General features: G+C 38.7%; 1 protein-coding gene across 2 annotated transcripts in view; it reads right to left on the bottom strand.

Annotated features, from left to right (window-relative positions):
• The window catches only part of Nalcn (sodium leak channel, non-selective), a 302,929-nt gene that overhangs the window by 168,318 nt on the left and 115,512 nt on the right, over positions 1 to 19,099 (bottom strand). For both annotated transcript variants that reach the window (XM_063246998.1, XM_003477592.5), the window contains exon 11: positions 5,665 to 5,796. In XM_063246998.1, coding sequence (XP_063103068.1) covers positions 5,665 to 5,796 — 132 coding nt within the window. The remainder of the gene's footprint in view (positions 1 to 5,664; positions 5,797 to 19,099) is intronic.

Below are 19,099 nucleotides of genomic sequence, written 5' to 3' on the forward strand. Positions count from 1 at the left end.
ATTGTTTCTGGCAGATTTTGACTTATCACTTCTGAAAGATCAACTTAATAAATATTTTAGTTCTTTATGGCAATAGCCAGTGATTTTGGAGTTATTGGAATCATGGATTTGATACCTAAAATTGATATGTAAAGAAACATATTGACTTGGGGATCATTATATCTAGTCTTTTCTCTTAGACTCATTGATTTCTTTGATAAAATATTAACTTCTTCTAAATTTTAGATATAAACCTCATCTAAGGTATTACCAGATAATCTAAGGAGTCTCGTGAGACTATATTTATAAAGGTCAACAAAGTCTCTAGAGTCACAGTTTGATGGACATGTCTGTCTCCGCATTCACTTTGGATTTCCCATCACCAAGCAAAGATGGTGAGTGGAAAGGGATGTCCAGTGTTTCTTCCTCTCTGCCCTACCTTTATAACTGGAATGAGATGAAAAAAATTATGTTCCTTTGAAATCTTTGCAGGGAGGCTCTGAATGTATTTGGAAGAAGCATTTAATGTGGGGCACTAAGAGCTAACAGCGATGAAGGCTGTTTTACTTTCTTGAGGTTCTCTTACTAGCAGGCCTTTTTTGTTTGGCTGTAGAGAAAGCAAACAGAATGCAAGCTGTGGGGTGGAGTGGAATTGCTGAGCTGGGAAGACATGGAAGGGGAGGCAAAAGAGATTTTAAAAGATGAAAGAAAGAAAGGAACATAAGAGGAGGCATTTCCTACTGGCAGTTTCAGTTAATTACTATAGGGTTCAAAGCGAGAGACCTCTTTCTCCTCTGGCTTCACTGGTAAACATGAAAATGCTCATGGACACTTAATATTTGGAGCTAAAGGAGGGTTAAGTCCCTGATCAGGTAGATCCAGAGGAACCAGAGAGGATAACTGGGAAAGTCATTAGCAAAACAAACAGAACCCACTTGGTCAGTGGAACAGGAGCTCTCTGTTAGCTCTGCTTGCTTCCTTGAATCTCTTCCATGGCTTCATGAGTTTCTTAAAAAGAGGCATTTTAATAAATTTTTTGTTTACCGCCTGTGTAGAACAGTGCACTGTGCTGGTAAGGTTTTGATAAATGTACAGCCTAATGAGTATACATATATTGACATGTTTTATGTAAGAGAAGAAAATATTTGAATTTTATCTGCTATTAAAAATAAGACTATATTTTAAAATATAGTTTATCAAAACTGTGATTTTATGTGTTATAATATTCTCTTAGAGGAAAGTGAAAATTAAAACTCTTACAAAAATCAGTCTTTACTTCCTTATGATTTTGCGTAGGCTTAGAAAATTAAGATTTCTCTGCTTCTTAACTAATTCTACATTTAGTAGAATTAGTTAATTAATTAATCCTCAATTAATCCTAAGTAACAAAACAAGTGCCCAGCTTCACAATAGAAGTTAAACAACTTAATTTATTCTTAAAGATGTCATTTTAGACTGTTGGTTGATTCCTAAGTGGCTAATTCTGGACTTTCTAAATAATTTTTTCTGGAATATACAGAAGTCTAAGGAAGAAATTACTTCGTTAAAATTACTTCGTTAAAAGCTCATGGCCTTTTCTGATCTATCTTAAAAATAAGCTTTCAAAGCTATTACATAATGCTGATGGTTTAAATACAGCATCATTATAGTCCATAGATGTGAATTGCTGCCATTACAGATGTTTTGAGGATTAAATGAGACAACAAATTCCTTTCAAGTATTTGGCCCATAATAAGCTTTCCAAAGCAGTAGCTATTATTATTGTCAGTACTAATGTGTTTGAACTTAAGCATGTAAATGCTATTTGAATGTTCTCTGCTTCTATAGCTTAAGCCAAGATCTGAAATACAGCTTAAATTTTACAAATAAAGTTTTATTGCACCACAGCTATTCTGCAAGCACACTCACTTTTGCACATGGCATAATGTAGCTGAGCCTGAGAGCAGAGAGCCCACAAAGCCTAACATGTTTACTTGACTCTTTGAAAAATGTTTTTTTTATCCCTAGCTTAAACTATAGCCATTTTTAAACATCTTTAAAAGGAAGGATTTTATTAAAAGTAAGTGTAAAATGACTGACTTACACTCATTAAGACAAATCATTTTCACTTACACACAAGTTTCTGACCCAAAGAGAAATGACAAGATGATTTAAATAAAGGTAGACCATGCCCTGAGAAACTGAAACATCCAAAGTCAACCATTCTAGGGGAACAAATTTTGAATGCTGAAATAGTTCAAGAATACACACATGTTGCCTGGATGGCTGTTTGATTGAACTAAATCACCACTGCCTACCTTGCTTATTGATTTTCTTTCCAAGATTTCACAACTGGTTACTTTATTTATGTGGTTACTTTATTTACTTACTACTTTGTTGAGATATCATTGACATGTAGAAGTTGTATTGATGTAATATATTAATTTAGAAATAAGCATTTCTTCTATAAAACCATCACTAACGATGCAATAGACATGCTCATTTCCTCCTAATGTTTTCACCTATCACTTTCTTAGTTTTTATAATTAATAATTTCATGTGCGTTGAACACTTAAGATCTACTCTCAAATTTCTGACACATGATATCATAAGGTTAGCTACAGACTATGCTTTATATGTAATATTACTCCCAGAGCGGCCTTGCTACCTAGGTTAGTGAAATCAAGTCTCCTTGATGGTTTAGGAAAGGAGCAATACGCATGCAGTATATAATATATACTAGTTTCTACCTTATAATCATTCTTCTCTATTGTTTTAATTTCTAATATTATTTACAAAACAGAAAAATGAGCAGGTTTTATCAACCACCCAAGTCTACCAATGCATTTAAACAGTGATTGGTGAACTCTACAAAAGGAATTATTTGACCATTTGTTGGAGTTTTTATAGTGCGATCATGAATTATTCCATATGCATAAATAAAATAAGAATGAGATCAATTTTGTATGTGAAAATATTAGCTACAATTTCCAAAAGGATTCTGTTCCTTTCTGTTCCCAGAATAGGTACTTCATTCACTTCCTCCACAGGGTTGCTTTGGTGTGGCTGAGTCCACCTTGCGCTAGTTATAAAGCAAAACTAGTGCCATCGGTGAAGTCAGAGTTTCCTGGGAAGCACATACAGATTGCTCCTCCCAGAAAGATTAGTGTGATCCTCATCACCTATGAACACTCCTGTCTTTATTGTCTTGCATTTGTTCATTAGTCTTTGGTCTCCAGTTCTAAAACTATTGTAACTCTCCCACCACATCTATTTCTACCTCTTTTGACCCAGAGCCTTTTACTAATCTTTGGGTTCTCTCTGTGTTAAACAATTTCCTCCACATTCTCAGACTATCCACTGAATCTGCTTCCTACGTCTTTGCTTATACTAAGTATCCCCCAAACAAATGAATTTCCTCTGTAGCCCTTTCCAAAAGCAGTTGGGTGTTCATGCTGTTATATCTCATGGAGTATAATATTCAGATAAGACGAGATGCCCATCCCCCTCCTCAACACTCCCTGAGAGGCACTCTGTCAGGTGACATCACCCTGGTTGCCCTCTATTCATCGCCCCATCAGCCACTCTCACAGGTCTCATGCATGTGGCTGACCTCCTAGGATGACTTCAAAGTCCATGTGAAGATTTACCCAACATGCTGGCCATGATGGCTTCTTGCTTTTGCCTTGAATCCATCATTTCATTGAAACCATCCAGGGCCAAACAATACCATAGGTTTGGCATTTAGTGTCTCCACTAAACTCCAGGATCCCACTGCCTTTACCATCAGCTCTCTGACTCCCACTCCTCACTCACATCTCTTTTTTGATGGGAGATCTCTGATCTTTCATTTTTATTCTTTCTCTTTCCTCTTATTTAGCTTCTTTTCATATTCAATCTAGACCACAGGGTCTTCACTTCAATCCTTCTGCTGGTCAGTCATCCATATTCCTTTATCCTTCTGTCTTTCAGAGCCACCAGCCAGGGGGATTAAAAAACACCCTAAAGCTGCATCAATTTGAATGTTTCTTTTCTCACTTCCATAAAGCTGAAAAAAGTCACATGTCCCTCTAAGTGACATTACTATAAATTTCTACTCTGGAAATTCAGCCAGACCTTCAGTCACTTACTGCATCGCTATTATTTATTACTATTTATATTACTCTATGTAAGTATATATTATTAATTATTATGTTTTTGCCCACTCTCCTCCTTACTCAGCTTCTCCTTGCATTGTCTAGTCATTAGCCTGGATGTCCACTTGACTTCCTATATTCCAGGAGAAACAGAAATCGACAGGGACAGCCCCAGTGTCCTCTCTCTGTATTAGAAATATGCTTGAACGCAGTATTACTGCTCTTTGTTTGCCTGCTTTTAATCTTCTGTGTGCTGGTTTTGTAGCAAAATTCTGCTCATCTTCCATTACTGCTCTGGCTGTAATCTCTTCTTGAACCCCTATCATCAGCTGACTGTGGTATGAAAATCTCATGGTTTACCATCTGTATTTCTGACACACAGTAAGTTCCATGTAGCAGGTAGCTACTAGTTAAGTGTTACATCACAGAGACAGTGAAAGTTTATTATTGATGATATTTTGTATAGGAAACAAATGTCTACCAGGACAGGAATTCACAAGTGCCTCCTTCAGTGTTCCTTGATATCTATATAAGTGTTCACTCAGAAAAGTTCATGTGTTGGTGGACTGGATTTCATTGTTCACTCATTTTTAATGAGTTGTAAGAATTCTGGATATCTAAGCAAACTCAAGTATATGAAAAATAATTTTATGTGAAAATGTCTGTGTAATAAAAGTAATTAAACTGTGAGTTTTCTACCTTTATACATTTTTGTATGAGGGATTTCTTAAAATATTGCACAGCTCTGTATACTTATATGATAAATGTGTTTCTGCATGTCAATCAACATTTTCCCATAAATATATAGCCACTGAATTCTGATACATTTTTTGACAGTAAAAAAAAATAGTCACTGGAATTTATTAAAAATTATTAAGAATCAAATATTAACAAAATCACCCAGTCAATAATAATTACTATTCCCAAACCCTTGTGTGGCATATATACTACTAGACAGATGTTTACATAATCACTAACCCTATCTGCTACTGATTCACATTTTTGCTTTCTATTTTATCTAACTTTTAGTTGACACATAGTAAAGTACAAATGCTTGGGGTACCATGTGATGCTATAAACCATGCGATACTGTGTGATGATCAAATTCGAGTGATTAGTGTGTCACTTCCAACATACAGAACTGCTTTGTGATTTGGTGCTAGCACAGGTGGGACTACAGCAGTTTCTAGTGCAGTAATTACTGTCTCCTCTCTTTTTACATTTCCCTGCAGTCTCCTCCACGTGCTGTTAAACTGGCTTGATTATTTCTAATCTCCTGCCACTGTGCTTCCTTACATTAGTAGGAAACAGGATAATGCAACATAAGAAAGGGAGGGAACACAAGAGGCAGGTTGAAAACAGCAAGCTCAGTAAGTAAAATCCAAGGAAAAAGGGTTGCCTTGGCAACATGACCTTTGGGGAGATTTCCCGGGCTCTGGAGGAGAAGAGATGGGACCAGAGGAATCACCTTAATAGTCAGACAGTGAATGAATTTTGGGGATTCACCAATGGCCCTCTCTGAGTCCGCCTTCACCTGGCCTAGAGATGAACAACACAGTGAGCTGCTTACCTCTGCGAGGTAGAACTCGTCATACTGCCTCCTGAAGTTTTCTCCCTTGTAATAATTGCTGGCTGCAACTATCACATCCACAGTCACCATGCTCAGGATAAACATGTGGAAAACGGACGACCGCATCATTTTCTGTGGAGGCAGAAATGGTACACTCTTAACAGAGAAATACACCTTTGAGACATGGTTGTACACCAGGGCTTCTTCTTACACAGTTCTGCCTGACCAAAGGATTCCACCAAGATGATTTCCCAGTAGTAGTCTGTTATGGTTTGTGTCTAGATGTCCCTCTGAGATCCTTAGCAACAACTCAGGGATACACTGCTGTGCAAAAATGGTGCTTCAAAGATGACTTATCAATGTCCCTTGCTTGCTGCTGAATATGGTGACCAAGGCATCTTTTTCTTCAAGATGTCAAAACATGACCAGGAAAATAGTGTCAAAGACCTTCTGCTAAACATGGAAATTAGACTGCATTTAATTTGTGTATAGTTTGTATCTTAATTCTCAAGGATTGGCTAGGTAGTTTTTATCATGAATTCTGACTGTGGAGAAGTTATTTTTTAAAAAACTGAAACCACAAAACAAGTATAACTTATTCATGTTAGTAGAGAAACTGATGGAGGGTGAAACCATTTTAGAGATAGTCATCAAACTGGTATGGCAAGGGAAACCTAAGGTTTATTTAGTTTTACTTATTGCTTTCATATAGATTTGCTGAAAATTATAGTACAACTAATAACAACTGATTGTCCATATCACAATTATTATGCACTTGCTACTGTTCTAGTACTTTACATACATTAATATTCATGGAATCACTAAGAAGCTGTGCCATTTTTAATGGATAAATAAACTAAGGCTCAGGGAAGTTAATTTTTCTACTGCAACACAAGCATTGAAGGTAGATCCAGGATTATCACTCAAGTTCAGTTTAAGTCTATTGTCTCCACTGAGAGTGAGATAACCAGGCATTTATAAAGTGAACATTGTCACAATGGCTGAGTATATTGAATACTTACTATGTCCCAGGCCATTCTACATGCACATTTTATTTTTGCCTTTCTCAACTTTCACCATAGTCATCTAATAAGACATCTGATTTATGTCTTACAGAGAGCTTAGAGAATTCATCTGCTGAAGATCATACACAAGTAACAGACGAACCAGGCTCTATACTCATTTATGTAAGGTCATTTCTGATATTTTACCCAGCTGTAGAGTAAAGAACATCTAAACACAGAGAAGAGAGGGTGACAAACTTGGACTACAGAGGAGGAGACATCATGGACAGAACTGAGCACTTGATGCATAGCCCTGTGGTGACAACTGCACAGGACCAGCGACATGAGACTTCTTTTCTTGGGTCTCCTTTCTTGCAGTACCAATAAACACAGAATCTTACAGTCTGGTCTGACCTGAAAGCTCTTTAGGCTTTGCAACTGAGAAAGCTAACCGAAACACAGTGTGACCCTTGATCACGATGTATCAGCTGGACTGGATTAGGAAACACCTAGCAGATTAGTAAATCACACTTCCGTGTATGTCTGGTAGGGAGTTTCAAAAACGTGTGGGTCAGCAAACCGAAGCAGGAAGACCCATCTTGATCATGGGTGACACCATGCAATAGTCTTGCAGCCCCGATGGACTGAAAGGGGAAGAGGGAGGAAGGGTTCAGCTTTTGTTTTGAAAAGCTCCATCCTGAGCAGGTGCTTCTTTTGCTACTGCCATCACGGTGCACTTCAGCCTTGCCACATGCATCCACACCAGAGACCCTCCAGGGGCCTTTTGGGTCTTCAGTCTAGGACTGATGCTATCTCCATGATCCCCGCTGTTCTGTGGCTTCCAGATTCTTGGAAAGGGCAGTTACTGGGATCCCCTGGCAATACACACAGCCTATAAACAGGATGAACAAAAGAGCCTCTCCATATGTCTCACCAGTATCTACACGCATCTGTGTGTGTTTCAGGGTGTCTTCGTTACCACACATTCTGCATTAACAGCACAGGATGGGCTGGATTGCCTAGAGATGCAGCCACCCTGGGCAATTTACTTAAACCTTTCTGTGCCTCAGTTTTCTCATCTGTATAATGAACATAAAGCTGCCTACTTTGAGGGGTCATTAGTACTTTTAAATGAGTCAACATTTTAGTGCTTAGGACAGTGTGTGCATGTGACAAGCATGTTTGCAGAAAAAAATGCAATTCTATGAGTTGAGTATTTTTCTGTCATGAGTGAGAAATTAATTGCTTACGGTCAAATAATTAATTCTTCTGTATATCTGAATGAGTTCATAACCAAGGGAAATAAATAAGGATGAAAAAAAGTCTAATAATTTGAGGGCTATCAGAGTCCCTGAAAGGTTTTTAGTGAGGCTTTCTGTTGTCATGGCTATTGCATTGTTAAATCCATTTTTTCTGCCTTTTACTTTATTTTACAGATAATTCAAAATCAGATTCCAGAACTGCCAATCACCATGTTTTGATTCGCATCCACGGAGCTACTGACCTTCATAATGTAGATAAGCAAATCAGTTGACAAGTTTTTATTCTCATTAGAATTTTTATTGTTATTTAGTCTTTCTTTGCATTGTCAGAGTTACATTCCATAACTATTATTCCTTTTCTATACTCTTTTCAATGTAATGTTCTATTAAAAACATTTCAGCCGATTTCCATTTTATCTGCCTGACAGGAAAGCCGTAACTTTCGCTTTCTATTTTCCTTAGCTGTGGATTTGTGTCTTAAGTAAACTGTTATTACAGAAAGGTCCAAACAAAGCTTTTAGCCATGGCTGTCAGGAAAACTTTTAAATTGGTTTTGTAACTGTCACAGCTTCACTTCTGTGCTGTCATTATAATTAGGTTGTTTTTTGTCTGAATGTCTAAGTGTTCCTGTTGGTACAGACTCATTAAAATAATCACTTACAAGGGTGTTTGATATGCTATAATCACCAATGCTTAGTTGACTTTTTCCAAAGTAGTAACTTTCAAATATTAAATAAGAATTAAGGTGATAAGTATGTTCAGCAGCTAAATTTAAAAGATGAAAGATTCAATCTGAAGAGAAACTAGAGTAGCAACTAAATTTAAATATTACCTCCAGTTTTAATGTGAAGTAGTGGCATGAATCATTGGGACTCAGTTCAATTCAATCCCTGTTTGAAACTGGCCATCAGTTTCTGCAACAGGAAAGGGCTGGCCACATTATAATATGACTCATGTCAATGAGTAAATGCCATTTTTTATTAAAAAATTAAAAGAAAAGAGATTAAGATAAAAGAGGACATAACAACATAATAACACACGTCAGAACGGAACAATTTAAGCAATATAGTGTTTCACTACAAGATAACCCGACATAACAGTAGCTACCATATGTCTCTTTCCTTGAAATATTTGAGTATAACTTCGTATATTATAGCATCAAACACAACATGACAGTGTAAAACCATTCAAGAGAATGAAAGGTATTTTCAGGGTATTTAGAACCCACTAACAGAAAATGAGCAATGGTTTCTATATTAAGCAAATAATATAGAAACCATAATATAGATGAGTAAAGGACATTTTAAACTGTGTACATCCAACTTTTATTTTCTTGTAAAATTTAGTATGGAAGGAAAAATGAAATTTGAATCAGTGTCATAAAATATTACACAACTTGGGGTTTCCAAAATTTCATTATTTAATCTATTGTGTGCGTATACATTTATATTTATATATGTTTATCATGAATTTTCTGACTTTGCATATGCATTCACTTGTTTGAAGTTCCTTCAACTGCAAGGTCATTATATTTTAAATTTTTAAAGCATTAGACAAGTTCTAAATATGCTTTTGGTTTGGCTTTGGTCCAAAAACTACTCATTTTGTGTATCTAACAGTTGCAATTACTAGTATATGAAAAAGAGACTATACTTGAATATATCATAGACTATAGTAGAATTATCCTCAAGGCAGCAAAATATGTCAGGAATGCTCTAGAGTCCTGCTACTCCCTGAACCTCTAAAACTATCTTCAATTTCACGATTTCATGAAGTCTAAGACTGTAATGACTAAGATAGAATATTACAGTACTGGCTTGAGTGTTGTGTGTTATGGTTTGGGTTTGAAATGTGCCTCAAAAGTGTGTGCTGGGGCTTGCTGTTTGGCTTTTGGGAAGTGGTTGGATCATGATATTCTCTCCCCCCCCCCTCCATCTCGGCTTCTATGAGGTGAACTTTATTTTTTTCCATTATAATATTTCTGCTTGCCACAAATCTAAAAACAATGAAGCCAGATGACCACAGATTTAAAGTTCTTAAACTGCTAACTAAAATGCACCCTTTTTTCTCTTTATCTCTCAGGTAGATTGTCACAATGATGAACAACTGACTAACACAGCATGGTTCATTAGGACACACCAACACAAAATTGATGGCAACTCCTTCTCCATCCAATTCCAAGATCAAGAATTATCTAAACCAGTCAGACAAAAGTATATGTTATTTTTTCACCTCTTTGGGGGCAAGGAAGACAACTGCACAGATTTATAAAGTTAAGGAAAATAGGTGACTTCTACATGGTGGGAAATTTGAGGAAATGGTGTTTACCCTGGAGATTAAAGGTGCTTCAGTATTGCTGATAACCTTAATACTCATCCAGTGAAAATTATTTTGGATGTCTTACCTACAGGATGGTAAAATAACAAATCTGTATTGATTTAAGTCACTAAGATTGTGTGGATTGTTGTAGCAGCAACAGGAAACTACACAGCATTACCAGTAATTTTGACAGACACTAGCTGAAACAGTCTCCTTTGACACATGATTGTACACCAGAGCTCAATTTTATAAAATTCTGCCTGACCAAAGGATTCCACCCAAGATGATTTTCCAAGAGGAGTCTGCTATGGTTTGTGTCTAGATGTCCCTCCAAAGTCTCATATGGTCATCAAGATTTTTGGGAGGTGGCTGAATCTAGAGTGTGTGATTGACTCATAGTGCTATGCTGGGATTAAGGGTGCTGGAATTAAGGGTGGGGATTGCTGGATCAAACTGGATATAACACAAGGAACAGAAATAGGCTTGTCTCAAATTCCTTCTTGTTGCATTTGTTGTCTTATGCCACCCTACCTCAGAGCCAAATGATTATGAACTGAAACCTCCACAGACTGTGAGCTAAATAAACCTTTTGTCTTTTAACTTTGGGTGTTGGGTATTTGGTCTCAGTGACAAAAAAGTAACTAAAATAGGGTCATTGTAAAATCTTTTATTACAAATGTAAAGTAAAGCTTTTATCTTGCTTTGTATCAGAATGTATGATGAGACAGTGGGTTGGAAATAATGGTACTGAGTCCAACTTCAATCAGAAAAACAAAAGACACCTTTTGTACATGAGTTTGGGGTGATACTATTAAAAAGAAATCCTCAAGAGATTATCCATTTTAAGCCAAGTTTGAATAGGCTTAGAAATTAAAATTGACACCAACAAAATATATCATCAAAATAAGAGCTGAAGTTTCTTTGAGGACTGGGTTTGTACCAAGCTTCATTTCAAACATATTGTATGCAAATGTAATAATATCATTTAATCATCAACAATCCTGTGAGATGGGCACTTTTGCTATCTCCTGTTGCATGTGGAGAAGCAGCCTGCTCAGAGAGAATAATAGGTCCAAGAGCAGAGTTAGAAGGCAGAATCAGAGGCTTTAGGACCAACGCAGGCATTCTTTTGCCTTCTCTTGAGCAGTCATAATGTATTTGCTACTCCTCTGTATACCAAAATAAATGAGAAGTTGAACTGAGTTTAAATCATGCTTCTGTGCCTTATTTAACCTCTTGATGGTCAGGTTTTCTACTCAGAAAATGGATGTGATGGCATCTACATTTTTACATAGAAACAGGAATATAAATGAGACTATTTGGTCTAGAGTTCAGCCCATACCAGATATCTTTCATTCTGCAACTTTATAAAACTGCATTGGAAAAACACAGCAAGGATTTCAAGATAGAGATACAGTCAGATGCTTTTTGAATGGTGTCACAGTTTGTGTCTAGATGTCCCCCCAAAGTCTCATGTGATCATAGGAGAGGCTTTTTCAGAGGTGGCTGAATCTAGAGTATGTGATGCTGAGATCAAGAGTGCGTGATTACTAAATCAGTCCACTGATTGGTTTGGCACCGTCCTAATCCCAGTAGCCTGGAAACAACATAAGGGATAGACAGAGGCTTGTCTTGTCCCTCTTGCTTGCTTTGCCACCTTCTTCCTACAATGAACTGTTCCTCCTCTGTGATATTTGTCTGCCATGCCACCTTGCCTTGGAGCCAGTTAAGTATGGGCTGAAATGGCTACAAACTATGAGCCAAATAAACCTTTTCTGTCTTAACTTTGGGTGTTGGGTATTTTGTTTCAGCAGTGAGAAAAGTAATGAAGACAGAATTTGGTACCAGGGAAGTGGGGTCATGGCTGTGACTACACTTGACCATGTGGTTCAGGAAACTTTGGGAATGGCTTCATTACCGATATCAATACGTATTGTTTTATGTGTTAAAAATAGTGTATTGCTATCAATACGGGAAACAGACCAACAGATATCTTTTCAGAATCTGTCTTTGCCATCTGCCTGTCCTTGTAGAGCCAGGATAGAAAGGGACTCACAAGTCACACCCTACAAGCGTAATGGGATTCTATAATGCATGTGGACACTCCAACAGCTGCCACAACTGAAAATAATTTTCTCACTTTTCTTGGAATAGAGATCTGAGTAAGGGAAGTGTTGAACACTGGAAGTCAAACTGTAGGAAGAAGAAAGTGGAATGTCCTTGTATCCACACCCTTGGCGGAATTCAGCCACGTGATTTGTTTTGATCAGTGAGATAATAGCAAAAGGGAAGTGAGCAGACACTTGAGAAACACTTGGGCGAGGACATACTCTTGCTGCTGCTGGAACTCTGTGCTCACACTCCCATTTTCCTTTCTGCATGGTTGCCATGGGCCCTGGCAGCCTCTCTACACCATTTATCAACCAATCCAGCCCAGAAGCAGAGATGAGAACTGATAAAGTGGTTGACCTTTGATACAGAAGCCAGCTCAGTCATTATCAGCTGATTTGCTCAGACTAGCAGTGAGTTCTTACAGTGCACAAATTCATGCGCAAAAATCAGTGTCTGCTTTATAAGCTGACATGCTTTAAACGATACTGCTTCACTCCAGCTGCTATGGCTCTTCTGACACCTCCACTGAGCAGTGGTCTGTCCTGAGGTACTTGAAAACTCTTGTTGTAATCATGAATAATGACCCTCCTGAGACAGGGAGACCATTTACAGACTTTTTCAAGTGCTTTCCCTGGTTATTCTGGGATGGATCTTACGGATACAGTCCCATCCTTCTATTCAGACTCATCCAGACCCATCATACCACAGAACTCCTGTAGATATGATGCCTTTCTAAGCACTAAAAGCACACAAAAGCTACCCCTGGGCACCAGGAGACTGTCATTAAGACCACAGTGATCTGGATATATTAGCAGAAGTGAGGAATGCTTAAAATGAAATTTTTCCTATTATCTATCAGATTATAGGAATTGTCACAAATTGATTCAAATGAGGGTGTACTTTGTTTATGAAAGCTTCAATTTAGGATGACATGTGTTTTCCAGAGTAAAATGTCACAGTGTATGCTCACAACAATTTAACTCTACTTAATACCTTGTTTCCTCATACTTTGGAGCCATACTCTTACGGATCAGTGGGAGAAAGGAGGAGAACATGAAAACCTGTGCAGAGCTCTTTCAATTAGCTCAACTGCAATTTAAGGATTAAGAGTTCAATGCCCTACATGACTTCACTATTGACATTTGAAAGAGTTAGGAATTAAAATGTTAAAACCTTGGCTTTTCAACAATGAAATGCTGACCTTGCTTGTTTGTTGGACATGCAAAAATAATAAAACCGAAGGATCGCTTCCTTGACAATATTTTGAAAAAGAATAGTAGAAAAGGAAAGGTAATGCACACCAGTATTATTCATCTTTCTTTCCCAAATATTTTCTTCTAAGCCAATTGTTTTATAGCCTGTTAGAAACATGAGTGTGTATGTGAGATCACGTGTGTGTGTGTGTGTGTGTGTGTGTGTGTGTGTGTGTGTGTGTGTGCCTGTCTGTGCTATGCATGTGTATGTGTGTTCATGGAAGAGCAGTTATGGGAGGCCGTGTGGTTCTTGCACATGAGAGCATCTGTACTGCACAATCACACTTGTGTGCTCAGTGCCAGTCATGTGAAGCTGTCACAGAAGCACTGGAAAAGGAAGAAACAGAGAAACAGAAAAACATGGACAAATAAAATCAGGGAGCTGGAGGTCTTCCTGTGGAGGGGCTTTGTTTGACTGAGCTATTAAGATGGAGTGGAGAGTGTGATCCACAAGAAGCTCGAAGGTTGGATTCATGGCAGAACAGCAGACAGATCAGATGACAAGCAGCAGTACAGGTCGGTTTAGGGCTTGTCCTAGTCACTTTCCTCATGGCTAAGACAAAACACCCAACACCCACAATTGAAAGGAGGAGTTGATTTTGCCTCACAGCTTAAGGAGGTTACGGACTATGTCAGCCAACTCTGACACAGATAGGGTATGGTGTTTGGGCCCGGGTGGAGAGGATCAGCTTGGGTCATAGTGGTCAAGAAGCAGAGAGAGGAAAGTGGAGCTAGAGGGAGATAGAAACTTCGAGGTCACACCTTTTTCAATCAGACCCCCCACTCTTAATCGCAGCTCAACTACGATGCCCCATGATGCGATTACCTTCTAGACACATGAAGCTTTGGGGCTGTTTGAGATCTGAACCATAACAAGGTTTCTGGAGATGCAGAACAAGGCTGGCTTCTCTGTGGAAGGGGAAGGGCGGAAGTGTGGTTAATTTGGGGCGTGAAAGAGGTGTTGTGCCTCTGCCACAGGCCTGCTGACTCTGAGATGTTGCTCAAAGGTCACAAAGATACTGCTGGACACAAGGAGTCAGATTCAGAGATCACTGGCCAGCACAATGACCAGTTACTGACCACTCATTGCAATTTGGATGAAAGAGGAAGGTGAGGCCTTCGGGATTCTCACTGCCAAGATGGTAACTAGGTGAAGTGATGCATATGGATTTACATTCTGCCACGGGTTTGTTCTTCAGGGCAACATGTTTACATGAGGAAGACATACCCTTCTATCTTTGGATTTAACTCAGCTGAGGAGGGTGGAGGGCACTTCTAAGATCCATAAAGGAAAGCAAGGATCCACTGCAGTCAGTGGACTGTGGCATCTATGAGAAGAGAGCTCTCACAGACGACCTGAGGTGGCCACAGGGGAGCAGGAATATGCTGATGGTCACGACAGTCATTGATACAGGTCATCTTTCAGGTGCAGAAACTGAAGCACAAAGAGAATGGGCAAGTGTTCCTGTGCCACACTGTCTTAGCTGGGCCACACTGCTTCTTGCATGGCTCCGTAAGTCCAGAAGTCAGCGTGTGGAAAGGGACCTGAATTATCATAGGCCCCATCAATTCTTTGAATGATCTTTCAGTCTGTGGGAGGGTCCATTAAGGAGACAGATGTTTTATGAAACACCTAGGATGTTGCTTCATCTCTCGAAATTCATATATCACACAGTTCACCTCCTCCCAATCTTCAGTAGAAAATTTCTCAACTTGTGTTAACACACTGAGGTAATCATTTAGCCTTGATTTGATCTTATGGTAAAAGCCTGTTCCCTCTATTCTTACAGAGGGAGGTGTACAAGGGGATGCTACAGGAGAGAGACTGAACAAGAGCATGCCAGGTCTCCTGTATACTTTAATTTCATTTTCTTGTCAGAGACTTTCTTTATGATAATAGATCACTGGGTATGTGTCGGGAGGGGGCTGGAAGTATGCAGCCACATCTGTCAGATTGTCAAGAGATGAAAGCTCCTAACTGAGAAGCTGGGCAAAAATAGCTTGCTGCAGCAGCAGCTGAGGAATGAAACTCTTGTTTGACTGAATTCTAGCCAGGGACACTGCTCAGTGGCACAGTGTCTGCCCGGCAAATGTGAGGCTATGAGTTCAATTTCCAGTGCAAACTAACCAACTAACTAACTAACTAACTAACTAAATAAATAAATAAATAGAATTCTATTTATCAGGTTTTAGAGGGATCCCTTGGTGCAGATGTTGCTAATGCAAAAATAGCATTTAAAAGTTGCATGACTAGTTGATCTAATGCTAAAAGAATCAATTATCATTTTTCACTTTCCTGAGACCCACACTTAAGCACACATTCAAGAAACTTTTTAAATGATTTGGAAATGTCACCTTAAAGAATCACCATATTGCCCCAAGGTGGTCAGGATACAAAATATGCATTCATGTATCACAGACTAATACTTTGGATTTTTCTTTTTACCTGATATTTAAAGTCTACTTTAGAAAGATAAAAACTTCTGAAAAACCATTTGGAATAATCAGCAGTTAAGTGGACTACTTACAGAGTGTTTGTGACCATGCAGCAATTCAGAGGTGGCCTATGATTACCGGAAAAAGTGCTCAGCATTGATAGGTTGTAACCAGAGAGATGGAAAGTTAACATTATGAGATGCATTTCATACCCCCAAGTGTAAAAGTTGGATAACAAGTGTGGACAAGGATGTGAACAAATACTTTTTACAAGATGCTAATAGGTGGTGCTGTTATCTGGGGAGCCACTTGGACATATCTTACAGAGCCCAGACTGGTCGTATATTTTACCCAGCAGGTGCTCTTCAGGATGTGTGGGCTCCAAGAAGTCTCACACCTATGTACAGTGGCCAGGAGAGTGGGGTTTTAGAATGCTCTTAATAGCAAAGCAATGAGTCTCAGGGTGAATCCACTGAAGAGTAACTAAGTGAATGGATAAACCAATGGCCATATACTTTTAAATAAAAGGACAATTTTTACAGTGATGAAAGTGAAGTCATCAGAAATATTAGATTGCCTGAGATGAAATTCCCCAACCTAACTAGCTACATACAAGGTTCATCAAGTTACTTTGGGTCTCTTTGCTTGTACCTTGTCATTTGCACAAAACATGCATCATAGTATACTTGGATTTCTAGTGCTGTTGCAAGGACTGACAAACTTAATACAGAACTTATAAAGCCCCATATGACTAACATAATGGGTGATCAATACAAGTTAGCCATTATTATTTCTAATAGTAGATGCATAGATATTCTTCTATGTGTTTCTATTTCTTAATATATACGTGGACATATGTGAAATGCTAATAAATGACTTAATATATTCTGAAATGCCATCAATCTGTAAGTCATTCATTTGTAGGTGGATGGGAACTATGAGGTGTTTCCTGAAAGAAAATGACCTTTAAAAAAAGTCTATTAACCCTTAATATATTTCTCAAGTATCGTGAAATTTAAAGATGTAGTAGACAAAACTATGGCTATGATTTAACTGAGGTTAAACCTACCTAGCTAATGTCATCAAAGAGTTATGTCGCTTCTCCAGCCATTCCATGCTGATGACAGTGGGTGAGTGGTGGGTCCAGCAGACAGAGATGGGGGCAAAGTTTTCGGTGGGATTAAGAAGGGAGGTTTCATATTACTTTGGGTTCACGCTATGGGACAATCTAAGAAGGTTGGTCCCTTTGTGTAGATACATGGAACATTCATGGATTCAACCCACTGCAGATGGGAAGCATTTCAAAAGTAATTCCATCTGTACTGAACATGGAAGGACTCTTTCTTGCCATTATTCCCTACACAATATAGTGTAAGCATTATTTACATAATACTTGCATTGCATTAGGTATTATAAGTCTCCTATGAATTAAAGTATGCAGAAGGATGACTGTAGGTGATAGGCAAACAGCACACCGTAATAAAAAGGAAGTTGAATGTCCATCAATTTGTGAACCCACAAGAGTTCTGAGTCACCCAACTCAGGCACAACCAGCTGTGTTGGAGTAACATGCAAGAACCAGAGTGCAGCCAGTGCTCAAGGTGAGATAACAGAGACAGAAGCATAGACAGAAACAGCGAGGAAACTATGTGTCCCAAACTGGGGGAGATAGAGGTACAGAAAGTAGAGTAACCTGGGAGGTTGAATTCTGCCCAGTGGAGGTGCTGTCTTTCAGCATGCACTCTGTTCCATGCAACTAAGCAATTCTTAAGCAAAACACAAATATTAACTTAATGCTCTCAAACCCAAGAAAGAAGTATTACCATCCCCATATGACATAAACATAACATTCATTAGCAGCACAGCTGAAATATGTCTGTCCCCAAATATATCTGTCTCTTCTCTAAGAGGCTGGAATAGTATGATTTATCTGTCCTCAAAGATACTGTACTGGGTGTTGCTTCAGAGAACAAGCAGAGCACCTGTGGGAAGGGAGGCAGGAACGGGAGGCAAGGAGGCCACCTTAGGAGGTGGGTGTTGGAGGCGCTGTAGCACAGAAAGGAGGGAAAGCAGAGCTGGGAGTGGCTTCTCCACGCTCTCCCGGATCTCCTGTTCCATGCCAGCCATTTGTCCATGCAGTATGAGCCAAAGGGAGCCCTCAGTGGTAAGCAGATTGCAGTGCACAGGGAAGTGGAGACAGCAGCGAGAGAACATTCCAGGCAGGAGGTGGGAGAGCATTTCAGGAGTTACAGGGCATGTGCCTATGTGTTCCTACCTTTAGTGAATTTATTACTATTGCATATATTGAACATGGCTAAGTATCTCATTAAACATGACCAGAATTTCACTAGTAATTGGATAAACATGGGCACTGTCCTAGCAAAAAGGACAGAATTAATATTATGTTAGCTCAAAAAGTTCAACGAGAATCATCAGAGAGCTTGCCACATACCCGCCACCACTTCAACGATCTTTCTTCTCTGAACCTAGGGTTTTGCAGTTAAATTTAGGAACATATGAAGTTTTATTTATTGTGAAAATAGAAAAGACTACAGGCACCTAGTTGGATCCTTTCCTAGCATGCCTGCGTATGAGTCCTATTGTAGTTACTATTATGGTCATGATTATAATTATAATTTTGTGTCTGGGAAACTTGAATTTGTATACTTTCAAGTGGCAGACTGTAAGTGCCTAACTACCCCTACAAACTGCTCTATAGAGGCTACTATTCTGTAAAAGACAGAAGATCACTATGTGCTCTAATTCATTTTACTCTGTGTCCACAACTAATACATGTCAAGAGGGAGCACAAATACTGCACTAATCATGACATTTGGTATATGTATGCACAGTAGGAACACAGAGAAGCAAAACATTAGCTGCTATATTTGATTCTAATTAATGCTCCCCAATGTATAAAATTCTAATTGAATTGAGAGACGAAAGAAAAAAGAGAAAAGAGAGAGAGAGGGAGAGAGGAAGAGAGAGAATATTATTACATGTAAGATACCCGATATCACAGAGAGTCAATTATATCACATATTTAATT

The sequence above is a fragment of the Cavia porcellus genome, unplaced genomic scaffold (assembly GCF_034190915.1).
Source record: "Cavia porcellus strain 051 isolate PalLab524CR breed Dunkin Hartley unplaced genomic scaffold, mCavPor4.1 scaffold_4, whole genome shotgun sequence".
In the NCBI taxonomy this organism is placed as follows: Eukaryota; Metazoa; Chordata; class Mammalia; order Rodentia; family Caviidae; genus Cavia; species Cavia porcellus.